This window comes from Nymphaea colorata, chromosome 13 (genome assembly GCF_008831285.2).
Source record: "Nymphaea colorata isolate Beijing-Zhang1983 chromosome 13, ASM883128v2, whole genome shotgun sequence".
Classification (NCBI taxonomy): Eukaryota; Viridiplantae; Streptophyta; class Magnoliopsida; order Nymphaeales; family Nymphaeaceae; genus Nymphaea; species Nymphaea colorata.
The window spans coordinates 6,070,700-6,096,947 of record NC_045150.1 but is presented as its reverse complement, the minus strand read 5'-3'; the positions used below and the strand labels follow the sequence as shown (position 1 = coordinate 6,096,947).

The window sequence follows — 26,248 nt, the reverse complement described above, 5'->3', positions numbered from 1 at the left end:
CGACATCCAGCGGGAGGGTCACCGACTGGCTAAACGGCAGGCGACGTTCCACCCAGTGTCGTCGGCAACACAAAGGAGAGGTGACGGCCTCCTCAAGCAAAAAGAATTGTCCTAATTTGCCACGTAGAGCTTTTTTTTTGCCCTGAGACAGCCGGAGAAGCGTCCCCCTCTGGCCTAGGACCACTGACAATGCCTGTCCAACCTGTCGCCAGCAGTATCTGGAGGCAGCGACCGTCTCCTCGTCTGAAAGAGGGAACAGAGGATGGAAAAAAAAAAATTGGTAGTCAAGCAAATTTTTTTAACTCAGCCTGTGCGTGTGGGGGAGAGAGATCGATCGATCATGATGGTAGTTCATCTCCTCCACCAAAGATAGTCGTGATGGTAAGAACTTGTACCCGACACCTCCACCAAAATCAAGAGCACTTTTTTTCGTAAATTTTGGGGACAAGTTAGAATCCATTTGGTGTTAACCGCAGCTTCTCAAAGGAATTCATGGTGCAAAGAAAGCAATTGATCATCTCTAAACGAATAATGTCAAACGACTTTGAACTTGAAGAAGAAAATGAATTCCCCTGTTCCTTAACATCCGTTAACACTCACAAGTGTACAAAGGCTCCCTTGAACCCCAAAATTACAATAAGAAAAACAAAGGTGACACATGAAAATAGTAACATCACAGCAATCTTTACAAAAAACTCGATCCTCAAAAATCTAAACACAATCTGCTGTGGTTTTTATTAAGCATCTGAAACAAATACAGCATATTTGCCTGCAGTAACACACACCTGCTGAACTGCTATATTGTCAGCCGAACCGAGTCCCCTATTGAAGATGAACTCCTAAACAAAGGGAAACTAGAAATAAAACGAGCACATTGTCAATCCACTAAATGCATCACGGATAGACATAGAAGCAGACAACCTTCAACGCCATAATTCATGTTCACGCACGGGCAGATGCAGTGCAATATTGATCTTCTCCAGACCAACCATTGCTTCAATTGTATGGAATATATGATGAAAGGATAAGCGAAGCCAGCATAAGGTCCATCGGTTATACACTGGAAACAGTCAAAACTGCTTCTCTAGTAGCAACAGCTGCAGAAGACTAAAAATGACATATCTGCAAATCAACAACAAATCAGCAATCACCAAGTTGAAACAAGAAAACTATTATTTGGACGTATTTGATAAAATGTAAATGATTCGCTTTGAGTATCCTAGTTGAGTAAGCCTTAAGAAGTTCCACTTAAGCATACATTTTTTCAATGTAAAAGAGGTTTGCTGCAATTATTTCATCAAGTCCAGAACATGTCGAGTGATCTCCTCAAGGAAGGAAACAAAACCCATTCCACTTGTGAGTCCACTCCCATCAACATCTTGCTCCTCGATAAGAAAATGCTCAAATGGAGAAACATCATCCTGACCTCCACGGATTAAGATCAGCTTGGGAGTGACACTTCTTTCTTGCTTCAGTTTGTTAATTGTGGCTCGCAGAAGACCTGAAAATGCACATGGTTTACTAAAACAACCAACCCCACTCATAAGCATGCGTAGTTTGAAATTTGAATTCATGGTTCACAAAGAAAGAACACAAAGAATTTTTCGGAGTCAACTTATTCATGCTGACTGACAAAACATTAGGTTCTTGAATTAATAATGCATGCTGAGCAGAGATATACTAAGTTCATAAGTTCCCGCAGCATGCCTAGGTCCACACAGTTAAAAAAGATCTCATAAGCTTTTTGTTTCAAAGTTCGCAGACTAGAGCAAATCAAGCTAAGTTTTTCATCAACTAACACTGCATGCATAGGTTCACACAGTTGAAGAAGAAACCAGTTTAAATAATGAAACAGTTTGACCCGATAAATGTAAATTTTTAACACAGTTTGTGAATGTTCCTTACCTACCTTCATGTCACTGCCGTAGATACAAACAATTTTCATAAATCTTTTTATAATATGGACATAATCAAGAGAAATTTAAACAAAACACACACACACACACACACACACAAATATTTGAAAATATAACGTTGCATAAATGCTGCGATATTTTTGTTCCTTTTTTCTAAAACATTTTTATAATATATATATATTTTTTTCTATTTTCTGTTTCTTTTAACATATTAACAACTATTCTGAATGTTAAAAATTAGTAGAAAACCCATATTCATAATTTTTCTATTATTTGTATATGCTGCAAGTTTCTGAATTCCCATGTTTTCTTGAGAGAAACAAACTTTTGGACTAATACAAGGAAAACTTTGCCAATAAAACCCACAGATCAATACTTGTGATAAAGCTTCACAGCAGGCCTGAAGTATCAAAAACAGCTAACCAATAAATACAATGGAAACTTCAACCGTGATAGTCTGAGAACTTCATTATACTTTATACTAGAAAAAGATAATCAGGTGGCAAGCTTCACAATAATACATGGGCCTCAAAGAACGAGCAACAAGTGGAGACTACAACTTACAGTCCTGTGGAGGAGGAAATGGTAGTGCTGGATCAGCTGTCGAAGAATAATAAACAATGAGGGTGGTAAAAGCGTCTAAGAAGAATATTGGACACCCGCTAGTTACTAGAGCAGCACGACTCAAGGAATGCCGTGGGTACGCTTGTTTATCTGGAGTAGCATATGATGTTAACACAGGATACACTGCACGATTGAGTGAACTTGGATCCAGTGCACTGTCATTAAAAGTGGAATATAAAACCTTTAATCACAAGATAACTGGAAGGGCATCCTCATATCTTTAAGTGTGATTTCTCAGACAAGTATTTAAGAGTTAAAGACTGCAAAATCCTAGGACCAATGTACATCAGAATAAATGAGGGCTAAAGGTTAGATTCTAATAGACATGCATATAACACCCATATAATCACTATATGCTAACTCATTTATAACTTTCTTGTTTTCTCTACTTGGATTAGATTACTTCTAAACAGTAATTCAAATGATCAATCAGCATAAAGAAAACCATAGTATGAGTAGTCATGAGAAAGACAAAGGAAACTGTCAGTCAGTCAAGACTACCTGAACAGACACTGAAGATATATCCTGTAATCAGGATGTACACCTTCTTCATGAAATCGAAGAAGTGGATTTCGAAGTAATGCAAATATAAGACGAGGTAATGGCTGCAATTCTTGACATTGTGAAAAGGCCACATCTACACGAGATGTTGAATTTGTATTTTCAGAATACTCAAGCTTGAAGGCATCATTATACTGAGCCAAGAGAATAACCAGCCAATCACGAAGAAGTATCCGGCCTTCCCTCACGCCTTGCTCCAAAGAAACTTGAATAACCTGAAGAAATAGCAGCAAACCACCACAGCAAATTTTAGAAGATCTTTCTGTAGTAATTTAAGGTGACATTTCTTGAAAAAAAAAAATAATCTCGGAAGTACGTATCACCATGACAACTCCAGAAATTGAACAAGCTACAGAAAAAGAACCATATATTTGATCTAATACATCAGGAGCTTTAAGATCTGCAAGATGCATATAATGACTCATCCATGCAATTACAGTGGTGTGTCCATTTGTGAAGTCCAAGGCAGTAGATTCATGTTGTCATCCCCATTAACATATGAAATTCTGTAATACTTTGATTACCTTGAAGATTTTCTTCCAGTACACATTAGCAGCTTACTGAACAAATTTTCTCATTCAAGCTATTGGAACACAAATATAATCCAAAACTCATGTTTCTTTTCTGCTTTCAATTGCTTGACAGTTATCAATTTTTGGAAAGTTAATGCATCTGGTGCCTCAAAAGGTAAGAGAATAACTTTCTTCTTTCTCTAGGACAGCTTAATTCAAAAGTTCCAAAATGACCCACTATTTTGGCCATGACAATGTTCCGTATCTCTTTAAGTATGCACTTGCCAATCAGATTGTAGGCTTTAATTTAGAGACCAGTGGCCATTTAAACATGCAAAATTTGCAATACTTCAATCAAGCAATAAGGCTCGAAGTAGCTAGAAATCAAAGGTTCACAAGATCTTAAAAAGGGAGAGAAATTAAGGCTCTTGAAAGCAAAAGTGTGATAACGAACAATACAAAATAAAGATAACTAGTGTTACTAAGAGAAACATATTACAGAAGGAGGTAACTGTTTATACATACAAAAGAGAGGCAGGAACCATTGGTTGGTCCCTACTTTGTTAAGCTAGTTACTGGGTACAACTAGTCACTAGTTAGGGTCTGGTAGCTAGTCAGGTCTCTAGCCTCTAAATTGATAAGACCAAAGTTACCAGCTAGTTGATCGATTCGAGCAACTAATTTGTTAGTTCGGGCCAATCTACATGCATTTGGCAAGTCTTAGTTATTGTCCAATCCTTTTCCATTTTATGTTTTGTAACATTAATTTATGGGCTTTTTGCCTTCTCTTACAAAATACATTTTGGAAACTGTTAGACGTGGCCTCATAATCTGTCCACATTCTTTCGGATACCCTCTCTCTCAACAGATGGTTTGAAAGAGGTTGGAGTGTATCTCACAATGTGTCGTGCTTATCATTTGTCTCATTCTTCTTCTCTCTCGATATATCAGTATTCATCAACTGCATATATTAAGAATATTAATAATAATAATAATTAATAATAATAGTTGTTATTACTTTATTATTTACTCATATAATGCCCTTGTTATCCAAGTTGTCAAAGAAGAAAGTTGGATAATAGGTCATTCAAGACCATAACAAGACTAATCCCTGTCTCACACAGATGTGGATGTTGCAAGGGCATCTATGTGCATGTTTATAATCTGATTCTTTTTAGTGTTGCACCATATCAGATCTCTCTTTAGTGTTGTTTCACCATATGAATAAGAAATTATGAACTGATTTGGCACTTGTAATCTGATTTTGATGTCTGATCATCTGTTGTTTCATCAGATTTCTATCATATTTTCTGTTTGAGTTTGTTTTCGCTTTTCAGATGCATATAAATATGAAAATCAATTGTAAAATCAGGTCTCATTTATACTTTTTTTGTTTCATAAGTTGTAACTTCATTACGTTTATATTACTTCTTTCTTTAGGTTATGTACTTTCTACGTGTTCTCCGGGCAATTTTTTTTAATAAGTTTGTACTTTGTAGACCATTCTCACAAACTTCTATGTGATATATTTTGGTACGTTTGTTTCTTTTGTACTTCATCGGTTAGTTTCTTCATAACTTATAAATTATCAAATGTTGAATGCATTGTTTATTTGTGTGGAATCTTAGATTATTACTTGTGTGCATGAGTGTGCGTATATACCCACGTGTTTTGAAATTGCTCTGCATCCATGACATTGCGTTTTCAAGATGAAAGACTTAAAGGAATTTAGATTCTTCCTTGTGTTAAAGTGGACAGACAATGAGTTATTTTGAATCTTATGCCACACAAGTATACTTTTAAGTTTTAATCTATTAAGCAGGGCAGGAATGAGACTACAAAAATACCCCTTGTATGACAGGGACTTGTATGACGACTCAACTAGAAATTGGAGCATTATCATAATTCTTCAACATATTACTTTACTAGGACAGACATTATTTATTATGCTAATCACGTATCCCAATTTATGCATGCCGCAAAGACAATTCATGCCAATGCTGTTAAAAGAATTATGAGATATTTAAAATGGACCATAGGTCCATAAATGATGAGCTTGTTCCAGGAAAAACTTGGTAATAGAGAACATGAAATCATTATTCGTTGAGTCAAACATCCACATAAGAGGAAATCTCTTTTTGGGTATTGCATATTTAGTGGACACAACCTTGTATCATGGAGTAGTCCAAGGCAAACGGCTATTAGCAAAATGAAATGTAGAAGCCTCGTAGTCGTACAAGTCCATGGTAATAGGAACTGGTAAAGCTACATGGGTCCGACGTTGGCTAGGGCACCTAAGAGAAAAAGTCCTTTTATCTGTATTGTTCTGCGACAATCAGAGCACTATTAATGTTATCTTCAACATTGAATTCACCGTTGCAATGAAACACATCAAGATATATCAGCAGTTCATAAGACAATACGTCAAAACAAAGACATTGAGCCATGTCATGGTCCGGTAGAAAGCCAGGTTGCTAATTTAGTTCACCAAGCCTAACAAAACACCAATTTTGGTTATTGGAGAACAAATTATCCATAGTGCAGGACCATATACAACTTTAACCAGGGTGATAAGATGCTACTGGGTCCAAGGTGTTTGGATCTAGAAAATTTGTCCAGATCCAAGCATGTCTACAGACATCATGAGCACATGTAATATTATTACACTGTAAATTGTTCTATACATCAGGGATGTTTTTGTCCATATAAAAAAAATGCTTTGTACAATAAAGAATTAAACTTAAGGCATCAAGTGCTGCTGTTGTCACACCTCCTTTGTGCATTCTTTTCTTCCTTGAGTTTTTGTCAGTTTATAATTGCATGTGTCCCCTTGTGTTTATTATACTTTATATATATGGGATTTATGTGTGTAATTCTATGTACATATTTTACGTACTTCATATACAAACATATATGTGTACATCTTTTCATCTTTGTATTTACATTTTTTTTTTTTTACATTTTTCCAGTATGCTTATTTTGATTTGTATCTTTTCTCCTTCTTATTTTGGCTCAGCCAATGTTTGGCTACTTGAGCTAGCTGTTGGAGCTAGCTCCTTCGTCCGTTGCTGTATATATTAAGTGGCAGTGTCTTCTTGTATTTCTAAGCTTTTGAAGCTTGTTTCAGTTAATCTAATTCAGTTTCTGTTTTATCTTTTATGTCTTTATGTGAGTTTAGCTCTGTGAGAGCTTGAAGATAGGAATTCATGTATTTGGTTCATGAAACCTATTTAACATATTAGATTTGTGTTTCATTCTATTTCGCTGATTTGCTGTTGAGACTTGAGCCAATACTTGAATGACCAACTGTGCTCCTAGAGGAAACACATAGATTTATTCAATATGCTGCTTCCACACATAGTCCTAGTACTCATCAACTGAAGAGGGCTACAATCTATGAAGATGACATGGTTATAGCCTATAATGAACACAGGCCTAGTCCTTAGGCTTTCCTAAATAGTTAAGACAAAATGCCACACAGATAGCATGAGTAAGTTCAGTAATTGCAAGGGCAACTGGGATTTTATTTCATCATAAGTAGTTATTTAGATCTCAGGAGAGTTGCACGCTCTTTCCAAGTCAGCATGCAACAAAAGATGACATTTTAAGATATCTATACTTCTAGTAAAACAATAATAGCAAGACATGTTGCATGAGAATAACTACCTTTGCAAACCATCATGGAGCATAATATTTAAAACAGATGCCATTTTCAATGACCATGTACATGCCACTACACACAATTGTGCATTCTTGTAGCTCCTACCATAGACCATAACCACAAAAGTCATTTGCCACAATATCTCAGCAAGGTTTTTCTCAGGAGTTGTTAACAAAGCATGGTTTCTCTCCAGAAAATATTGAGGAAATTTTGAAAAATCTTAAAAATATAGAAAACAAAAGAGGTTAGAAAATAATAGCTTCATAAAACTTTTCTTGCAAAATTATGAAGGAATAAGTAGAAAAACTTTTTGGAAGCATAAACAAGAAAAAAAAATTACATGCTTAAAAATATTGGAAAACGACCTTCTCAAAAGTCTCGTGAAAATATTGGAAATGTCTCAGAATAATGTTGCAATAATGTTGAGATGTTTGTGCTTTCGGTGGTGTTTTGACAATAGCAGGACATTAGGCCAATATTATCGGCTGGCCTCAAAGCAGCAATAATACCAGGACATTTCAAGATATCTGGCCAATTTGTGAACATGATCTTACTCCTAAATCAGTAAATACAACCTATGCTTTTGGATGCAAACAATTCCGAGTGGATAAACACTATCAACACCTCGACTCTGCAATCTGTTGTCACTGAATCATACAAACTGGCATGAAAGATACGTATAAAACACAAACAGATAGTAAAAGTGAAAAACAATAAGTCAGAACCTTGTGCACAAGAATGGAAAGGACGACTTCAGAGTCCACACCATCATAAAGTTCATTTATATGTTGTGCCACATTATACTGCAGTGTCCTTATTCTTAGCCGTCGCCTAAGAGAATGGCTGTTCCTGGAAAGATGCATGTGAAAGACCAAAATTTCTTTATGCGAGATTCAGTACTTGAATTCAGAAAACAAAGACAAGGAATTATTCAAACTACTTCAAGAATAAAGTCATTGTAAAAAAAGACTTATAAGCACTCACAAATATCGATTTTTTTTCAAAATATAAAATGAGAAATAAGTGGAAAGAAGGGTGATAGAATTGTGATATTCTGAAAATAAACTAAAACAGAAAATCACGAAAATATTGTGTTTGTTATCGTGATATTTTCACAACTTTTTGAAGAAACACTTTTTAATAGATTTTCAACTTTCTAGGCATCTATAATATTTTAATAATTATTTCAAAAACTACAAAAATGATACCCAACATTTGGGCAAACAACACAAAGCCGCTCATTTTTCGAGCTGAACTAAATAGGCCCTTAAATTTTTGCACCTAATTCCTATCGGCCGTTTATTAAAAAAATATATTAAAATATATAGACAAATCAGAAATGACAAAAAAAAAAAAAACATCGCCTCTAGCCAGGATGGCGAGGGTCAGTGGAAACAATCGTCACCGTCTGGTGGCGTCGCCCTCATGCCAGATGGTGAGGGTAAAGGCTGACAGCATCAACCCTCATCGCTGGACAGAAAGGGCGACTCTATCTCCCAATACCATGTCTGGAAGGGTTGAAGTCAAGGCACCCAATTGTCACCATAGACGGCGGCAGCATCATACCCAACCCTCGCTGTTGAGGGTGACACTGACACGTTCACCTCACACCTGCAAAGTTCTTGTCTTGACAAACTGATAATCTCATTAATTTTAACTATTTTTATACATTTTTAAATTTCTGAATACCTGAGAAAGCCTTGCCAATAAAAACCTAAAAACAATATTTTTGTGATGCTTAAAATGTCAGATGCTTTTGATAGTACGAGGAGAACAAATGTTTTGCATCGGACTTGATTAGTTAAATTAAATGGCAATATGTCAAACCTATATAAAGTGGACAAAGAGAAGACAATCAAAATAAACGCACTGCATTTATCAAAATCCATACTTGGTTATCCTTTCTGGATAATTTTGACATATGCATCCTGCTAATATGCAGTTGCTCATATTGGCACACCTTACCCACCTAATGTTTAGCACAATATATAAATGCCGATCTAGTGGCAGTCTTCTATAAAGACCTTTTCAATCACAAAACAGATTTTCTATCACAAGAAACCATTAGTCCCAACCCTGTTAACCAAAGAGTAGACCAACTCTACCCTGCTAAGCAATCTTCTTCAAAGTTCAAACCAATCATATTGTTGCATTATAGACCCTAAATATTGAACCTCATGATGCTCTAAATTGGAAGATCTCATACCCTTCCATGTTGTTGCCACCTATTCCTCCAGAACATTTTAATCTTTCACTGTATAATATGTAGTTTGTTTTACAAACTCTTAAATCTGCACCTCCAGAGTTTCCATCTGTCAATGCACTTCCGCCTTGCCAACACATATTAACTTACCAATGAAGAGCTCACACCATCAAATATCCTCCTACGAAAGAAATGCAATAAAATCTAGAAAGTAAATAATCAAAGGCAACTGAGCTAGTAAATTGCCGGTTTTGGCGAATAGAACCAGATCTTCCACTGATTGATTTGCTTTTCTGTTTTAGTACTATAATTGTGTCTGACACAAAAAATGTAATTAAATGGAAAAAGTAAACAGTGGAAGGCAACTGTCCAAACAACCTGCTGTTTTGGCTATAAAACCATATCTTCCACCACTTGATTTGCTTTATTGTTTCGTACTGTAATTCTATTGCATTAGTTACTGACTCATTTACCACCAAGTTTCAGTTGTATTTAGATGTATTAAATGACCTTCCAAACAGGAAAATTCATCTCACGATTTTGCAAACTAGGTTACAGGGAATTTTACCAAGCTTTCAATCTTTGATTTCTTTAGATCTCCAAAGTCTATGACACCAGATAGCGTGGAAAAAAAACTTTTGATTGTTTTTGTGTAAGTAACCATGGTTCACATCATTTCCAGAGAAGTTAAAAACCTTAACTAGGACAACTATCTTTTGTACCTATTTCCATTTTCATAGAAAATTCTGTTGTAAAAATAGATGCAACAACAACCAGCAATCTTTGTAACCAAATACTCGTACTTGACATTTGGGAACAGATGTAAACGAAGACTTGATCATGACACCAGCCTTCTAGGCTCATACACATTTCTTTTGAGAAAAACCACAAAATAAAAGGATTGCTTGATAGTTAGCCATGTGCATGCACATAACTGAGATGCGTACACTGATCATATAACCCAGTAGAAGATATTGATTGGATACAAAAAACCGAGAATGGTGATTGTTACACAACAAACAGAGCCCAAGTAATACTCCACTTAATGGTTCAGAATTGTTCTAAGCCTTACCAAATTAGTTTATAAAAGATGATCTCCTATATCCAACACATTTCTTTGCTGTGCACAATTTTTTCATTCAAACTTCCAGTGTAGGTGATCAGCTAAAGAATCACAATTACAAGAAAATTGCATAGAAACAAACAGCATATTTTATTGTCTACTTGGTGCTTCACTAATCTGTCTCCATTCTTTCGGACCTATGAATGTGAATTCTTCCTTGCTATGTAAACAGGGGACTGAAGATGATGGCCACCATTTGCCAAACAAGAAATATTAAGAAATCGACCTTATAAAACACCAAATGATAAAGACTCGTGTACAGTATCATGCAAATATATAATGGACTGGGTAATCATACTTGAAAGAAGAGGATGATCCTGAACTTGGAGTTTCTTCATGTGGCACCACAACTGTATACTGAAAAGCTATTTGTATCACTGGTGGATCAGAATGTCTGCAAACAATGGTTCAAATTAATTTGCTAAAACGGCAAATACAATTAGATAAACCATGTTTTATTTTTAAAATATAACAATCAGGACATGCAACTGATCTATGTCACACAAACATTCCTGGAAGGGCACTGCAGCAATGTCAACATGGCTGGACACAGGTGCAGATACGGACATGGCTTGAACAAGGCAAAATCATGTTTTGTATTATTTTGCTCTATTTTGGTACTTTTCATTTAGAAATATATATAATCAATATGCATTTCTTTGCCTAAAATATCATCTGTGCATCCAAGTTTTATGGAGATCCTCCTCACTGGAATTTGCACCTGCACCAATGGATCATAGTCTGATCCATGACAATAAATATACTAGGGTTACCAAAAGTGGCCATGGAGCTCAGGAAGTGCATTTCCAAAGAAGCATACTTAAGCAAAAAGCAAGGTGCTTCCAAAGGGTTGCTGGCAACGTCATTATAGAAAAAGAAGAGAAAGTGCTGTTCCCATCTAAAGGAAGGATGTTTCTTTTGAAAGAGAGACATGTTTCCCTTTTAAAGGAAACACACGTCCACCAAATAAATGGAATCAAGATTCTACATTAGGGAATCACGATTCCCAGTGGAACCCACCCGTTTTATAAAAAATCATTTAATTTCATAATTGAGTAAATTGAACATAATTTTATAAAAAAGTATAAGGTATTAACTATTAAGCAAAAAAGGGTTTTGTATTTAATGCATTAGTTTCTTAATCTTGAGTTATATTGTTTTTTCTGTAAGAAACATTATATATATCATTTTCTAATTGCTTCCCTGTCACTCCTTAATTTGCTTCCAGTTCATTTCATAATACTCACTTCTGTCCTCGTTTCTGTTTGCTTTTAGTTAATTTCCTGATTTCCACTCCCTAAATTTATAATGGTCATGAACCCTGCATCAGCTTCTAAATGTGCTTTTTGCTCCTGCTTTCATAGGTGGTTTGTCTTGAATGTATGGTACACAAAACAAATACACCATATATGCATACACAAACATACAAATGTTTAAAGACTCACCATGCAAACATGTTGACTCGGTTCAGCTTGGCTCAGCCCCCTACTGTGAAAGGCCAATAGAGGGACTTAGTATTATCCAGATCACATTTGACTCATCGAGAATTCGTACTCGCCCAAAATTTGGTTAGAGCTGTTATCTTGACTTTAATGCTTGTTTTTATGATTAGATTTTCATCGATACACTGATACTTAATAGTTAATACATAATACTCAATTTCGTTGAAGTCTGCAACTACACGATAGTTTATACAACTGGGTCATAGTTTTACTGGAGGTTAAGTTGACTTGCTTCTCCATTATACAAGTAATCAGGCCATACACACACACATGTGTGCATTCCCCATCCAGGTTTGGATGGAAGAATCATCTCGCCAGCATACTGCCCACTGCATTGCAGCGGTCGGCCAATGATTGGACAGACCTCAAGATGGCTTGGAGGATTTCGGCTCTCATGTATGTATATATATATATATATATATATATATATATATATAGTTTGTGTTTGTGCATGTATGTGTGTGACCACTGACCATCAGTGAATAAAAATATTTCTATGCACTAACCTCAACTGTCTGCAAATATAAGCATTCATATACATTAATCTCAGCATTCTGGTAATATCAGACCCAATGGTTACAAAGACAGCCAACCAAAAAAAGTAACTGGCATATAACTTTTTCAAGAGATATTTACACATGTTCATTTGCAACTATCTGAATCTGATCATATTACTCGAATGATTGACATTTATGTATATTGTCTACTTCACACTGGTTCAGCCAATCAATTGAAACTCATATTTCCAAATGTTTTTTCCTTTTTTTTTAACAGAAAAAGCCATACTGATGTGATACCTATATTCAAAGACATAGGAATAAACAAGAATTCATGATTTTTAGATGCACAGATAAGATTTTATAAGGTTATCAGATTTCATGAAGGACAACAAGACTTGTACGTTATAACATAGTAAATAAAGTTCCATATAAGTTCTCTCCTTCTCCATTGAACGGCAGAAGCATAAATACTTCCCACAGAAACTCTAGCAACCAAGATACAGTGAAATAAATACACTGATGCGCAAATTTTGCCTAATGGAATTGGAACCCCATTTTTATGAGAAACAAACCAATTCAAGGTAAATTTATCAAATTGTGTTTGTTTATTACACCAGGAAACTGAATTAAAATAGAAAGACTATGTCACTTGCTGGTGGTGTAAAACCCTGAGGCTGGTTACCCCACTGTCAAGGACCATGCATGTTTCAGCTTGCAAAGACTTGATGCCCATAGAGTTTGAACCACAACTGTGCATCATGATCAAACAATCAAGGCCCACTCCACTATGCCAGACTTGATGAAAGATTTCATCTTCAAAAATATCAAATACCTATCAGAAAAAATGTTAATTGCAGAAGACAGACAAATCATTGTACCTGGGAAATCCTGTTGTAGTAGCAAACTCAAGGTCATATGCATATGTGGCATAGGTATCACAGCAGATGATGTGCTGAACATTTTCATACTGTGGATCTGGAAAGAAATGGCCATACTGTAGCAAAAGAGAAGTTGGCACGGAAACTGAGCAATTCAGAAAGGTTTACCAAGTTGCTGGAAAGTTACTGAATGAAGAATGAGACAAATAAAACAATCGGAATACCATGGGAAATTTCTGATTAAAAGTTGAATAAACAAAACAGTCAAAGCACAAGCATGCAGGTGCACCACCACATGCATCTATGCACACAAGACACAGACAAACACGTACCGAATTACCAGGTTTGAAGTCAGAAGACGTCCTAATGCGCAATATACAACCAAAGGCATATGGACGACTCAGCATCCGATACCTGAAAGAAAATATCTTCAGCATAAGAAATTATGAGGTATAAGTAAAACAAAATTGAAAACGACAGTAACACAAATAAGGAAATCATTTGACGATATTCTGCCTTTCTGGAAAAGTAATCCATGTGTTTTCTCTAAGCCCTTTACCTCTAAAAACTAAGTGCAGCAAAGTAAATCATCAGTAATCCACCAACGAATGCATCTCAACCTTGTGAAATGCCAAAATGAAGTTGTGACATTTATTAAGTGCAAATGTAACCCCTATAAAACATATTGAACATAGCCACAAATATCATCAATATTTTCAAAATATCATTGCAAAAAAGCCGAAAAAAAATGAAACAAAAAAAATGGAAAGGATCATGATATTTTGAAAAAATCGTGCATTTTCATTATGTATTCAAAGATTTCTAATAGATTATAAACATTTTTGGGTTTCTATTAGCATTTTAATAACCATATTGAGTTTCTGTCAACGTTCTTGTAGAAATTACCTGCCAACTTATAATTTCGTATTCTTATCTTTATTATATTTATATAACTTCAGTTTCCTGAATTCCCTAGATTTTCCTGAAAAGGAAATTTCAAACTTAATACCCGAGAATGACCTAAAAACCAAGGACAATATCACGCTATGATGTTGACCAATGTAAGTACCAACTCTACAAAGCAGAAACACAATTAACAAGCTAACGGATTTCTTTAGGCAGGGACCTTTCATTGCATCAGCCGGCCAAACAGGTGATCCATGTTCACAGGACATCCTCAGATCTTGCATGTGGCACTTCGGTTGCCTGGGCACAAGCATGAAAATCCTATAAGCACCTACTGTGAATCTTATGATGGAGTTCTTGTGATGCAATCTGTAATCCCAACTTTGCCTGGTTTCCATATGGTAAGATAAGTGTTCAAGGGATGCATTGGTGGCTCTCATTTGGAGATAAGATCTTAATTAGTCCTCATGTTAGGGTTTTTGTCACTTTTTGAGAGTCTTGTGTGTATTGGGTGTACTACGTGGACATCTCTCCAGTTGGACCAAGCGTGGGCAACTTGAAGTAGACGTTCTGCATAACATGATACAGTAATACACAACTGGTCCATTGAGGTATTCAATCATTTCCTTCTCCTGCCAACAAGGTTTAGTTTTGATATCTGTGAAGAGTTATGCTGCTTCATTCAGGGTGTGTGTGGGACTAGTAGCAACACAATGGTGGATGAAGCTCCTTGTAGTATAGGCAACAACAGCAACCGTGCAGGTTCATTTTGTTAGAAATATTCCATAATTTGCCAGTCTCACCACATAAAAGCAACATGGAAGTAAAAGGATAAGTTTCAGCTGGGACCCACATTTATGCATAGCAAAGAAGTGAACCCACAATTCAAAATGCTCAAAATGGCTGTGGTTGAACAAAAAAAATCAGTAACAGTCTTGAAATTACATGTACAGAATATCACATACTACCTCAGAATTTCTTTTACCACATTTTTCTCATATCCAAAGTTTTGTCTATCATGATATCAGACAGTGGGATCAGTCAGACTTACATATCTTGAGGTAATGTTGAATCATCAGTATTCGAGTACAAAAACAAAGAGCCTCCACTTTCAATGCTAAGGAACTTTAGGGATGCTAAGTCTGAATATTCATTTGTAACAGCAAATATGTCCACACAGACACCTGCTTGCACAGCCACAGCAGCCTACATAATGGTAGTGAGTTTTCACATGAATTAACACAATTAATCAATCACAAGCAATATTGAGTTTTACCAGATCTTTATAATATGGAGTCTGCTCTGGAAGCAATGCACGGTCAGCATCCTCTCCTTTACTAGCATATTGTTCACCATATCGCCTTGTATCTAACTGTCCTGGTCCATAATCAGGGGGGCCCGACAAAAACGCAAATACTCTAGCTACACCCAACCAGACACAAAGATATCTTTCTTATAAACTTGCTCTAACATTTTATGGGACTCCAAAAGCATGTATCAGTGCACATTCACTAGAAAGAAATGCACAATAATGACATCGACGTACCCAAGGCAAATGTGTTGCCATATTCAGATCCAAGATAATTAAAGAGAGATTCCATTGCTACTCCAAAACCCCGTCCACCCAGCAATACGCCATCCAGTCCTTGTCCTGCAGCTGTAGTGCGCTCCCAGGAAGTTGTGGGCTTCAATGTTTCAAGGGCCGCAGCAATACGATCTTTACAAGTTTCCACCTGACACACCATTATAAAGTAATAGCCACTGAATGACAAAGGAAAGACATGCTTTTGGTCATTTACATGGTTGGTTTCTCTTGCAATATTGCTCAAAATTGAAAAATGAACAAGTTGCAAAAAGGCACCATCGAAAGGTCAAACGCAATCACCAGAAGTGGTATTGACATACAGGAGCTAGGAAGGACAACAATGGCATTGCATCTTCAAGCAGGACGAGTAGGTCTCCATCAGCATCTGGAGGAATGAAGATATTCTTCACAACTGGTATAGGTCCTTGAACATCATATAAACCTACTTTATGGCTGAATGTGACAAGGCCGAACAACGATCCAGGCACTAGAGCTGCCAGCCACTCAAGAAATATTAGAAAACAAATGATATGATAACTTGTGGAATTAAAAATTCAATCAGAAGTCAGATTGTCATAAACAGTTTTACCTTCAAGAGCTGCTAATAATGAACTCTTCACAAGCTCCAGGAATTCTTCTGAAGCTAAAGAGAAAGATCTCAACTAAATCATTAGTCTGTTTTAACTTTTAAATAAACTTTCATATAACTGTAAAAGAAAAACACGAAAAAAGTAGCCCAACGTAGGAAATGTATGTTCTTATAATGACCATTAGGCAGCAAAAAACCACAAATCATTTACTACATACTCAAGAAGACATCCTAATCTCATACCATGGAGGCCTGGGGGAGCAGATGGATATCAAATAACATAGAGATGAACACTTAAATACAATAATGGTTTTGTGCATGTTATGTTTTGCTGAATTTGTACCTCAGATTTTAACTTGCATATCCTATCAGCAACCGTTTTATACTAACACAGATTTTAAACTTCTTAGAGTACTGTTGGGACACTGCAGACTTCTAACATTTGAAAATTCAAGCATGTTATGCTCTTTCTTACACTGCAGACTTAAAACACCACATAAGGTCATCAACATGCATAGCAGTAGCTACAAATCCACTTGTTTAAACCTTTGCATTGTACACATGTGTTAGCATAACTGCATGAATACATAGGCACGTAAAGGCAAATAGACCCATGCATTATGCATATTTTTACAGTTTTGACTTTTGAGTTGACCGCAGTTTCTTCAAGTCCAGCTGTTACCTGTTTTTATTAAGCTCCGCACTTGTGTTTTAGATTATTTCCATATGAAATTAGTATCCACTACTAAACTTTCTTTGCTAATCATAGAATACAAAAGTTAAATTACCAGCCAAAATTTTATAACAACAAATCACAATTCTATTTCCACTATATTGCTAATAAGCAACACAGGCTTCTTGAAGAGGTTTACCTTCAGGTATCTGAGAAGCAATAATACGTACTTATAGCTACAACAACCAACAACAACAACGTTTTCCAAAGCGAACCTAAAAATAAAGTGATTTTATTTGAATCTCAGAATCATTGAAGATTTTAAAACATCGCTACAAAATGTTATCCATGGTTTTTATCAGCAAGTTTTCTCCTTCGAAAAATTTGTGTTCTAGGGGAAAATTGTTAGCGTATGGGGATCGGGTCTGTTCAGACCCGATCCATTCTCCTTATATCCACACGCCTAAAGTTACTAGGCGGTGGCTCTCTTGTAATTTTTTATCCTTTTATGTACAAATCTGTTGTAACCTATTAGGGTTATTCTTTAATTAAAGATTAAGGAACGCAGGGCTGTGTTAAGCCGGCTGCTCCCTTTCCTCCATCGTCTTCTTTCATCCTCTCTTCTCAACATATCTGTTTTGCATACGGAGAGACGAGTACTTTGTGAAGATTCTTACATGGTATCAGAGCCAGGTTGCATCGTCCTCCGGTGAGTGATTTCAGTTTGATGTGATTAGCCCTAATCTGCCCTAAATTCTTTCTTTTCTGCCGTGATCATCCCTCTTTTCAGTTTCTGCCCTAAATCTTGCGTGATTTGCCCTAATTGATTTGCCCTAATCGTTGTGCCCTAATCTTCTCATCGTTTTGCCCTAATTTTTATCGTTGCCCTAAATCAATTATGGATCAGCCGACCCCCTCTCTTCTATCTTCCAGTTTTCTCTCCCAACTTATTTCACAAAAGCTGAATCATAGTAACTATTTGACTTGGAAACGTCAAATAGTCCCTTTTATCAAAAGTCATAGACTCTACGGGCATATCGATGGGACCACTCCAGCACCTCCTATGTATATTGATCGTGAAGTGAAGAAAACCGTAGTGGGAGATCAAGCTGTTGGGGCTGCGGCTATGAGTGAAATCAGATTTGAATATGAAACCATTACTGAAAATAATCCTGAGTATGAAGCTTGGCTGGCTCACGACCAGTCTCTTGTTGCCTATATTACTTCTACTTTGTCAGAGGAAGTATTAGGAGGTATTGATGATGATTTAACAGCCCTAGAGTTGTGGTCTACCCTTGCCACCACGTATTCTCAAGTATCCGAAGCACGTTTTCTGCAGTTAAGAAGGCAATTTCAGGACATCAAGCGTGGGACACGTACTGTTTTGGAGTATTTGAATGAAATTAAAAGTGTAAGTGATCAACTTGCTGCCATTGGACATCCCGTCAGCGACAAGGACAAAGTGCAACAAGCCTTGAGTGGACTGGGAACAGATTTTGATATTTTTTGCACAGCCTTGGAAGTCCTACCTATTCTTCCATCTTTCGAAGATCTCAAGGCTAAGTTATTCCAACACGAAGCTAGTCGTGTTCAGCGACAGAATTTGATTCCTTCCAACAGTCACAATGTACTGATCACAGGGACACATGCATTGCAAGGGAATCGCACTCGTACATGGATTCCTCAGGCAGGAATGGGAAGAGGGATTCTCCCAACACCACAGGGCATGAATACTACATCTGCCACATCTAGAAGGGTTCCGACTTGTTTCTATTGCAACAAGAGGGGGCATGTAAAGTCAGAATGTTGGCACAACCCGCAGAACAAAAATAATCAGATTAGACGTGAGAACAAGGCAGCAGCAGGGTCAGCTTCATCATCATCTGGATCTAATGTTTCAGCAGACGTACAACAACTCCTCATGACAGCCCTGTCTAAGCTTCATTTGAAACAAAACGAGCAAGGAGAATGGTATGTGGACTCTGGAGCAGCAGCCCATGTTACTGGTGACGCAGGTAATCTCTCTAGTGCTCTCCCTTATTTAGATAAAGGCTCAGTTGTCACGGGAGATGGTTCCCATCACACAATATCACACATTGGAAATGTACAAATTTCTATGGGCTCTTCTTCGATTCCATTAAAGAATGTTCTTGTTGTTCCAAGTGTCAAGAAAAATATTATTTCAGTGTCCAAGCTTATTGATGATACTCAATCCTCTGTTGAATTCACACCCTCTTCTGTTTATGTCAAGGATGCTCGAACCAAGAAGACATTCGCTGAGGGCACTCGCAAAGGAGATATGTATGTCCTTGAAGGAGCTCCACAGATGTCAAAATCTCACCCTTCCGATTCATGTTTTCCAAGTCATAGTGAAGTCAATGTCACAGAGTATAATAAACCATCCATTTGGCATGGTCGGTTAGCTCATTGTAGTCAATCTTTTGTTCGAAGTCTTGTTGCAGACGGGCTCTTAGATAAGTCCAGTCTGAGTTCTGTCAGTGAGTCCAGCATGTGCTCGAGTTGTCATATCTGTAAGAGCCATGCCCTTCCTTTTCAATTAATAAATAAAAGAGCTCCAAAGGTTTTTGACACCATATATTCTGATGTTTGGGGGCCTGCTCCAGTTCCTTCTTCTTCTGGGAGTAGATACTATGTCATTTTTGTTGACTCATATTCCCGATATACTTGGATCCATTTCATGAAACACAAATCAGAAGTTTTTCGCCTATTCACTCAATTTCATGCCTTAGTTCAAAATAAATATTCCAGTAATATTGTGCATTTTCAATGTGATGGTGGTGGTGAATTTATTTCTAATGAATTTACTGAGTACTTACTAGATAATGGGATCACTAGACAAATTTCATGTCCGCATACACCTCAGCAAAACGGAATTGCTGAAAGGAAACATAGGCATATTGTTGAAAGTGCACTTAGCATGATGCATGAAACAGACTTACCTATGACATTGTGGACCGAGGCTTTCCATACGGCTGTACATGTTATAAATCGATTGCCATTGGCTTTGCTTGATGGAAAATCACCATTTTTTCTTTTACACCAAGAGCAGCCACGTTATGAGGAGTTGCGTGTTTTTGGATGTGTGTGCTATGTGCATGTTGATGTTTCCTTGCGAAACAAATTTCAAGATCGTGCTGTTTTATGTAGATTTATAGGGTATGCAGAAAATTACAAGGGTTATAGGTGTTACAATCCTAAAACTGGGCGTGTACATATTTCACGGCATGTTGTATTTGATGAGAACAGGTTACAGGATCCCAAGGCTACTTTTGTGACACTCAAGGACAAAAATGAAGTTTATGATACTTGGCTTCATGCTGAAATCTTAAGACAAGGGGCAGCAATGTTGACTGAGCACAATGAGCAAGTTGTTAATGAGCCCGAGACATCTGTAAGTAGTTCCTTGAGCAGCACTACTTCCTTGGACAGCATTCCTTCATCTTCTCAGCCCAGTGAGCCACCTATGCTTAATCGGTTCTCAGGCCTGGTGTATTCTAGGCGATCAGTTCCTACTGCAGTTCCACGCCAATCACAACGCGTGCGACATCCTATTGATAGATGGGTGAGCTATAACAGTTTTTCTTTGGATTTTCAGCTGTTTATGACAGAAGTCAGCAAAAGGATGGAACCAACATCTTATCACAATGCGAGTAAGGAAAAATGTTGGGTTGAAGCTATGAATGAGGAAATGGCAGCCTTGCATGAATGTCAGACTTGGCAGATTGTCCCTCGTCCAGTTGATAAGAATGTTGTGGGATCCAAATGGGTTTATAAACTGAAATATAAACCAGATGGTAGCATTGATCGGTATAAAGCACGACTTGTGGCGCGCGGTTTCACTCAGCAATATGGGGAAGATTATGATGAAACATTCAGTCCAGTCATCAAGATGGGAACAATCCGTGTCATTATTTCTCTTGCAGTCTCGTATGGATGGCCTCTCTATTAGTTAGATGTCAAAAATGCTTTTCTTCATGGAATTCTTAAGGAAGAGGTATACATGGAGCAACCTCCTGGCTACACTACTCATGATTCTCAAAAATGGGTTTGCAAATTACACAAGTCTCTATATGGGTTGAAGCAAGCTTCTAGGTCATGGTTTGATCGTTTTTCTCATCACATACAACAAATTGGTTTTCTCCGAAGCTCTCTCGATCACTCTTTGTTTATCTATCGCACTGGAGAAGCTACCACCTGGTTACTTATCTATGTTGATGATATTGTTATAACTGGGAATTCTTCTTCACATATATCTTATGTTAAAGGTATGTTGAAGCAAGAGTTCAAGATGAAGGATCTGGGAGAATTACGATATTTTTTGGGTGTTGAACTTGACAGGACAAATGATAGTTTGACTCTTACACAGCACAAGTATACCCTTGATGTTTTGGATAGGGCAGGTATGACTAATTGCAAACCCATCACTACCCCCAGTGTTCTGAATACTAAATTGACTGCATCTGATGGAACTGCTGCATATTCCAATCCCACATTCTATCGCAGCATTGTTGGTATGTTACAATACCTTACATTTACTCGCCCAGACATAGTATATGTTGTAAATCAGATTTCTCAGTTCATGCATGCACCCACTGAAGGACATATGGATGCTGCTAAGCGGATCCTACGGTATCTCAAAGCTACTCTTGGAGATGGACTAGTCTACACCAAATGTTCCAATGTTTCTCTTGGACATAGCATATATACATATACTGATGCCGACTGAGCAGGTGATCCCGATGACCGACGATCAGTTTCAGGTTTCTGTCTCTTTCTTGATTCTAATCTCATTTGTTGGAGCAGTAAGAAGCAGCGTGCTGTTGCACGATCTAGCACTGAGGCAAAATATAGAGCAATGGCTGCAGGGACGGCTGAAGCGTCATGGTTACGTCATTTACTTGGGGAGCTCAGTCTTCCTATTGTTCGGTCATCATTACTATGTGACAATCAAAGTGCGATAAAAATTGCTTTCAATCCCATTTTGCATAATCGCACCAAACATATAGAGATTGATCAACATTTCATTCGACAGAAGGTTGAAGAAGCCGAGATCTTGCCTACTTATATATCTACCAATGAACAGATAGCTGATCTTTTTACCAAAGGTCTCACAGGGCAGCATTTTTGGGATTTGAAGAACAAGTTGTGCATGATCAAATCTCATGCACAACTTGAGGGGAGCTGTTAGCGTATGGGGATCGGGTCTGTTCAGACCCGATCCATTCTCCTTATATCCACACGCCTAAAGTTACTAGGCGGTGGCTCTCTTGTAATTTTTTATCCTTTTATGTACAAATCTGTTGTAACCTATTAGGGTTATTCTTTAATTAAAGATTAAGGAACGCAGGGCTGTGTTAAGCCGGCTGCTCCCTTTCCTCCATCGTCTTCTTTCATCCTCTCTTCTCAACATATCTGTTTTGCATACGGAGAGACGAGTACTTTGTGAAGATTCTTACAAAAATATCAGGAATTAACATATATAAATATATACACATATACATATAATAGAAAAAGCTACAAAATTATGAGTTGCCTACTAACTTTCTTGCAAACATTGTTAAAAATTTTAAAAAGCTTGTAGATGTTAAGAGAAAAACCAAGAAAATTTGAAATCTATTAGAAGAATCCATGAAAATATTGCAATGTTTTGGTCTTGGTAATACTTTCAATCTACTGAAACTCCCCTCCCCCTTGTTTTGTTTTTTTATTTTTTTATTTTGTGTCTTACTGTGCTTTAACCAAAAAAAATTGTGATAATAGCCTAAAATAGCCGAATTTCTCAAATATTATCTACTAACTTACTAAGATACATGTCATCCTATAGGTTTTCTAACTTATTTTGCAGTTTTTCATCATTATTTAAAAGTCGGCTATTCATGCAAGTGTGTAACCACACTTGCCTATTCCTCTTTTTCTAGCATGTGCTTTCCAAATGAGGGTGACATTTGTATTTTTCTATATGCTAAACAAACATGGTAAGTTCTCTTACATAGGAAAACATGAATTGTGGCCTAAATATAGATTATTTTACACATTGAAGAAAAAATAAAAAATGACAACTAAAACAAATGACCATGTACATAAACGGAAATAGATATCATTTATTTCATCCAGCCCTGACTCTAGGGTATGTCTTTCAGCTTTTTGACACAATGTGAAACCAAAACTGTCATTGTTGAGCAACGGAACTGACAAACTGGCCTGATTATTATCCACATTGTATCAGTTAGAACGATAAAGCTTCATTCTTGACTTGGTTGCGTGAAAGTATAATCAGGTGAGGCCAAACTAAAATAAAAGGCAAACTCAACTTAATGTGCTTCAAGAAGCTTGATAGGCTGGCAAAACCTACATGAAGAAGTATTGGTGTCACGCACCACCCCGGCAATTCATTTAACCAAAACCTACCATTTGTAGAGATTGTTTGATTCTGTAATGCAGTCTTCCAACTTCCAAGAAAGCTGGCATCCCTGTAAAAGTGGAGCGCTCTGCAACACATAAGCAGGGGACATGGTGGATGTGGCAAAGGTGCATTATACATGTTTTATATCCAAGCACATCTAGGTTTCCACCAAAATAGGTGGAACAGGCAGGTTGAAACTTGAAAGAGAGAGACAGTCAACTTCTGCCATTTAGCAATCTGGAATTTGAACGAACCCGGGCGTTCAGAAAAACATCCAGATTTCATACAGTTCAGACATAATTAATATGTTTGCAGTTTGCACTCTTTCTAGGACTGCAACAATGTGCAAGTATATGCAGAGTTACACTAAGCAATTAGGAGCAAGCAAAAACAAAAGTTTCAGCATGCCACAGTGCGCTCAGGGAGAATCCTAACAAATGGTTGTCTTCAAACATATAGAAGGCATTTTGACTGTTTCTAATCAACTCAGCATTCTTCAAGAACCCAAAACTCCAGTTCCCGTGAGATTCAAAGTCACACCATGGTGAAGAAACATCCACCGAATACTTCTAAACCAAGGAATTGTACAGATGGCGTAATTGGATAATATACCCTCTAAACCATTTTATTGAAATGAGGTTTCTAGTTTTATGAATTGCACCAAACGATCAACTGTATAGTCCATAACAAGCTTCCAGGCAATAGTTACAGAAATCTCTACCATTTGGAATTTAAAGCTAATCTGCCACAACAGCATCCACAATCTACACCAACAGAAAAGAGGAATTGCCTCATAACAGCATGACACGCCCTTTGTCACTCCTTTGAAAATTGTAGTGCCCGCTTCAACACAAAAGCCTTAGGACGACAAGTAATCCTCTTCAGAAGCCCGTGAACCAAAACTTGTTCAAAAAAAGTATACTGGTAACTCAAACGGAACCTACGTATTGACGGCAACACTAACACTAACTCCTAGATTCCAAAACAATGCTCAAAGTCAACCCCAACCGAACGAACAAAAGATGAAGGGCCAGTATATTTCACCCCCCGTGAACCCCCCCCCCCCCCCCCCCCCCATTCCGTCCAAAGAAACCCCAATTGAAAGAAAACAGAAATCATAAGCCCACAGAAAGCAGTCAAATGGCTGCAGATCTTACACGACAAGTCGATAGCAGCAACGTAAACCGGCCGGCCCCGAAACTCTGGCTCCCCCCATTGATCGTCTACATGTCCAGTTGCCAAAAGCCCAGACAATTAACGCGAGAAACCCAAGAAAAAAAAAAACAGAATAAATCAGACAGAGAAAAACAGATGAAAATCGAAATAACGGTATAATAATTTGGGAACGGAAAGCTTGGAGATGCATACCGGCGGGCATTTCAAGGTCGATGAATGAGGAGGACATCTCCGGGGAGGAGGCCGGCTGAGAGTAGCGGGTGATGGCTTCGGCAGAAAGGGCGTTAAGGGAGCCGCAGAGGGCACAGGACCACGCCCATTGCTCGAGCTCGCAGAGGGTGTTGAAGTAGGCCCAGCAATTGTCACAACGGGGGAGAAGGTGGCCGCCCGCACCGTACAGCGGGGCGTTTCCCAGCTCGTCAGTGGGGGAGAAAGGTGTCACCGTAATCCCCCACGGGACCCCTGCCGCCTCCTGCGCCTCCTGGTCCGCCGGGAACCTCGTCGTCGTCACCCTCACCGCCATACGTGATCCCTCTCTCCCCCTCGCGCAGACACAGAACCACGAGAGAGAGAGAGAGAGAGAACAATTGGGGTTGCGGACCTGCGGTCTGTCACGAGTCCCGCCGTTTCTTCCCACCTCGGTCAGACGGTAAGAGACCGGAAGGAACGACGAGGAATTTTCTTGTTAATTAATTTTGAAAAGGCAAATAATTTCTGAAAAGGTCCGGAATCAATTTCTCCATTTACTAACGTTGTTAATCCATTTACTAATGTTAAGAGAAGCGAAACCAAGTAGAATCTTCTCAACCAAAATTGTGATGCATATAATATAATGTCAAAAATGAAAAACAACAACTCAAATAGTTAAGTAAAGAACAATGACAACGAAGTATATTTAACTAAATAGTCTTTATTTAGTCTCTTCTATATAATGAAACTAAATCGCCAATATATTTTCTTGAATTTAAATCACTTCTTGAAACTATATTGTCACCATTTAGGTAATCTAGTTTTTTAAATAAAAGTTGTTCAACTTCATGAAACTAACTAATATAAGACTCAATATATCTTGTATGTTGTATACTATGTTTGTATTATATATTGCATTGTATTTTGTACTTTATGTCTATCGTATAATGTATGTCATATCGTATGCATATTGTGCTATATTGTAAATTATATATTTTAAAATTCTATTGCATTGTATGTTGTCACTATGTTTTGCAAAATGCGTTGCACCTTTTATATATCCAATCTTGCGACATTGTAACTTAAATTTTGCATCATGATTTGAACTTTAGGGATACGTCGGTAAGTTTTGATTAATTTAATAATTTTTTGTACTTTCCATTTTCAACTAAAAAATGGATAAACATGAATCGAGCTTGAGTTAAGCTCGAGCTGAGAAATATATG

General features: G+C 37.4%; 1 protein-coding gene across 2 annotated transcripts; it reads right to left on the bottom strand.

The window, feature by feature from the left end:
* Positions 1-550: 550 nt before the first annotated feature.
* Positions 551-25,484, bottom strand: LOC116266660 (uncharacterized). 2 transcript variants are annotated; one of them, XM_031647969.2, is made up of 15 exons: positions 25,026-25,484; positions 24,815-24,880; positions 16,561-16,614; positions 16,272-16,464; positions 15,933-16,147; positions 15,663-15,808; positions 15,438-15,592; positions 13,813-13,894; positions 13,481-13,596; positions 10,899-10,994; positions 8,000-8,123; positions 3,042-3,316; positions 2,481-2,695; positions 1,259-1,501; positions 551-1,122 (listed from the first exon to the last, which is right to left on the bottom strand). In XM_031647969.2, the coding sequence occupies exons 1-14, from the start codon at positions 25,354-25,356 to the stop codon at positions 1,290-1,292; spliced, it is 2,280 nt and encodes a 759-aa protein (XP_031503829.1). In that variant the 5' UTR covers positions 25,357-25,484; the 3' UTR covers positions 551-1,122; positions 1,259-1,289. The 2 variants fall into 2 exon arrangements, with proteins under 2 accessions (XP_031503829.1, XP_031503830.1); XM_031647970.2 differs by having other exon boundaries at positions 15,933-16,119; positions 16,292-16,464; positions 25,026-25,483.
* Positions 25,485-26,248: the final 764 nt, after the last annotated feature.

Bases quoted from the DNA above. Each gene is read 5' to 3' on its own strand.
- LOC116266660 (XM_031647969.2), bottom strand. From the start codon at position 25,356: ATGGCGGTGAGGGTGACGACGACGAGGTTCCCGGCGGACCAGGAGGCG. The intron at 2,696-3,041 runs GTAGTCTTGACT...TTTTAATGACAG, and splicing joins TATCTTCAGTGTCTGTTCAG to TGCACTGGATCCAAGTTCAC. The intron at 1,502-2,480 runs GTAAGTTGTAGT...GTGCATTTTCAG, and splicing joins ATTTCCTCCTCCACAGGACT to GTCTTCTGCGAGCCACAATT.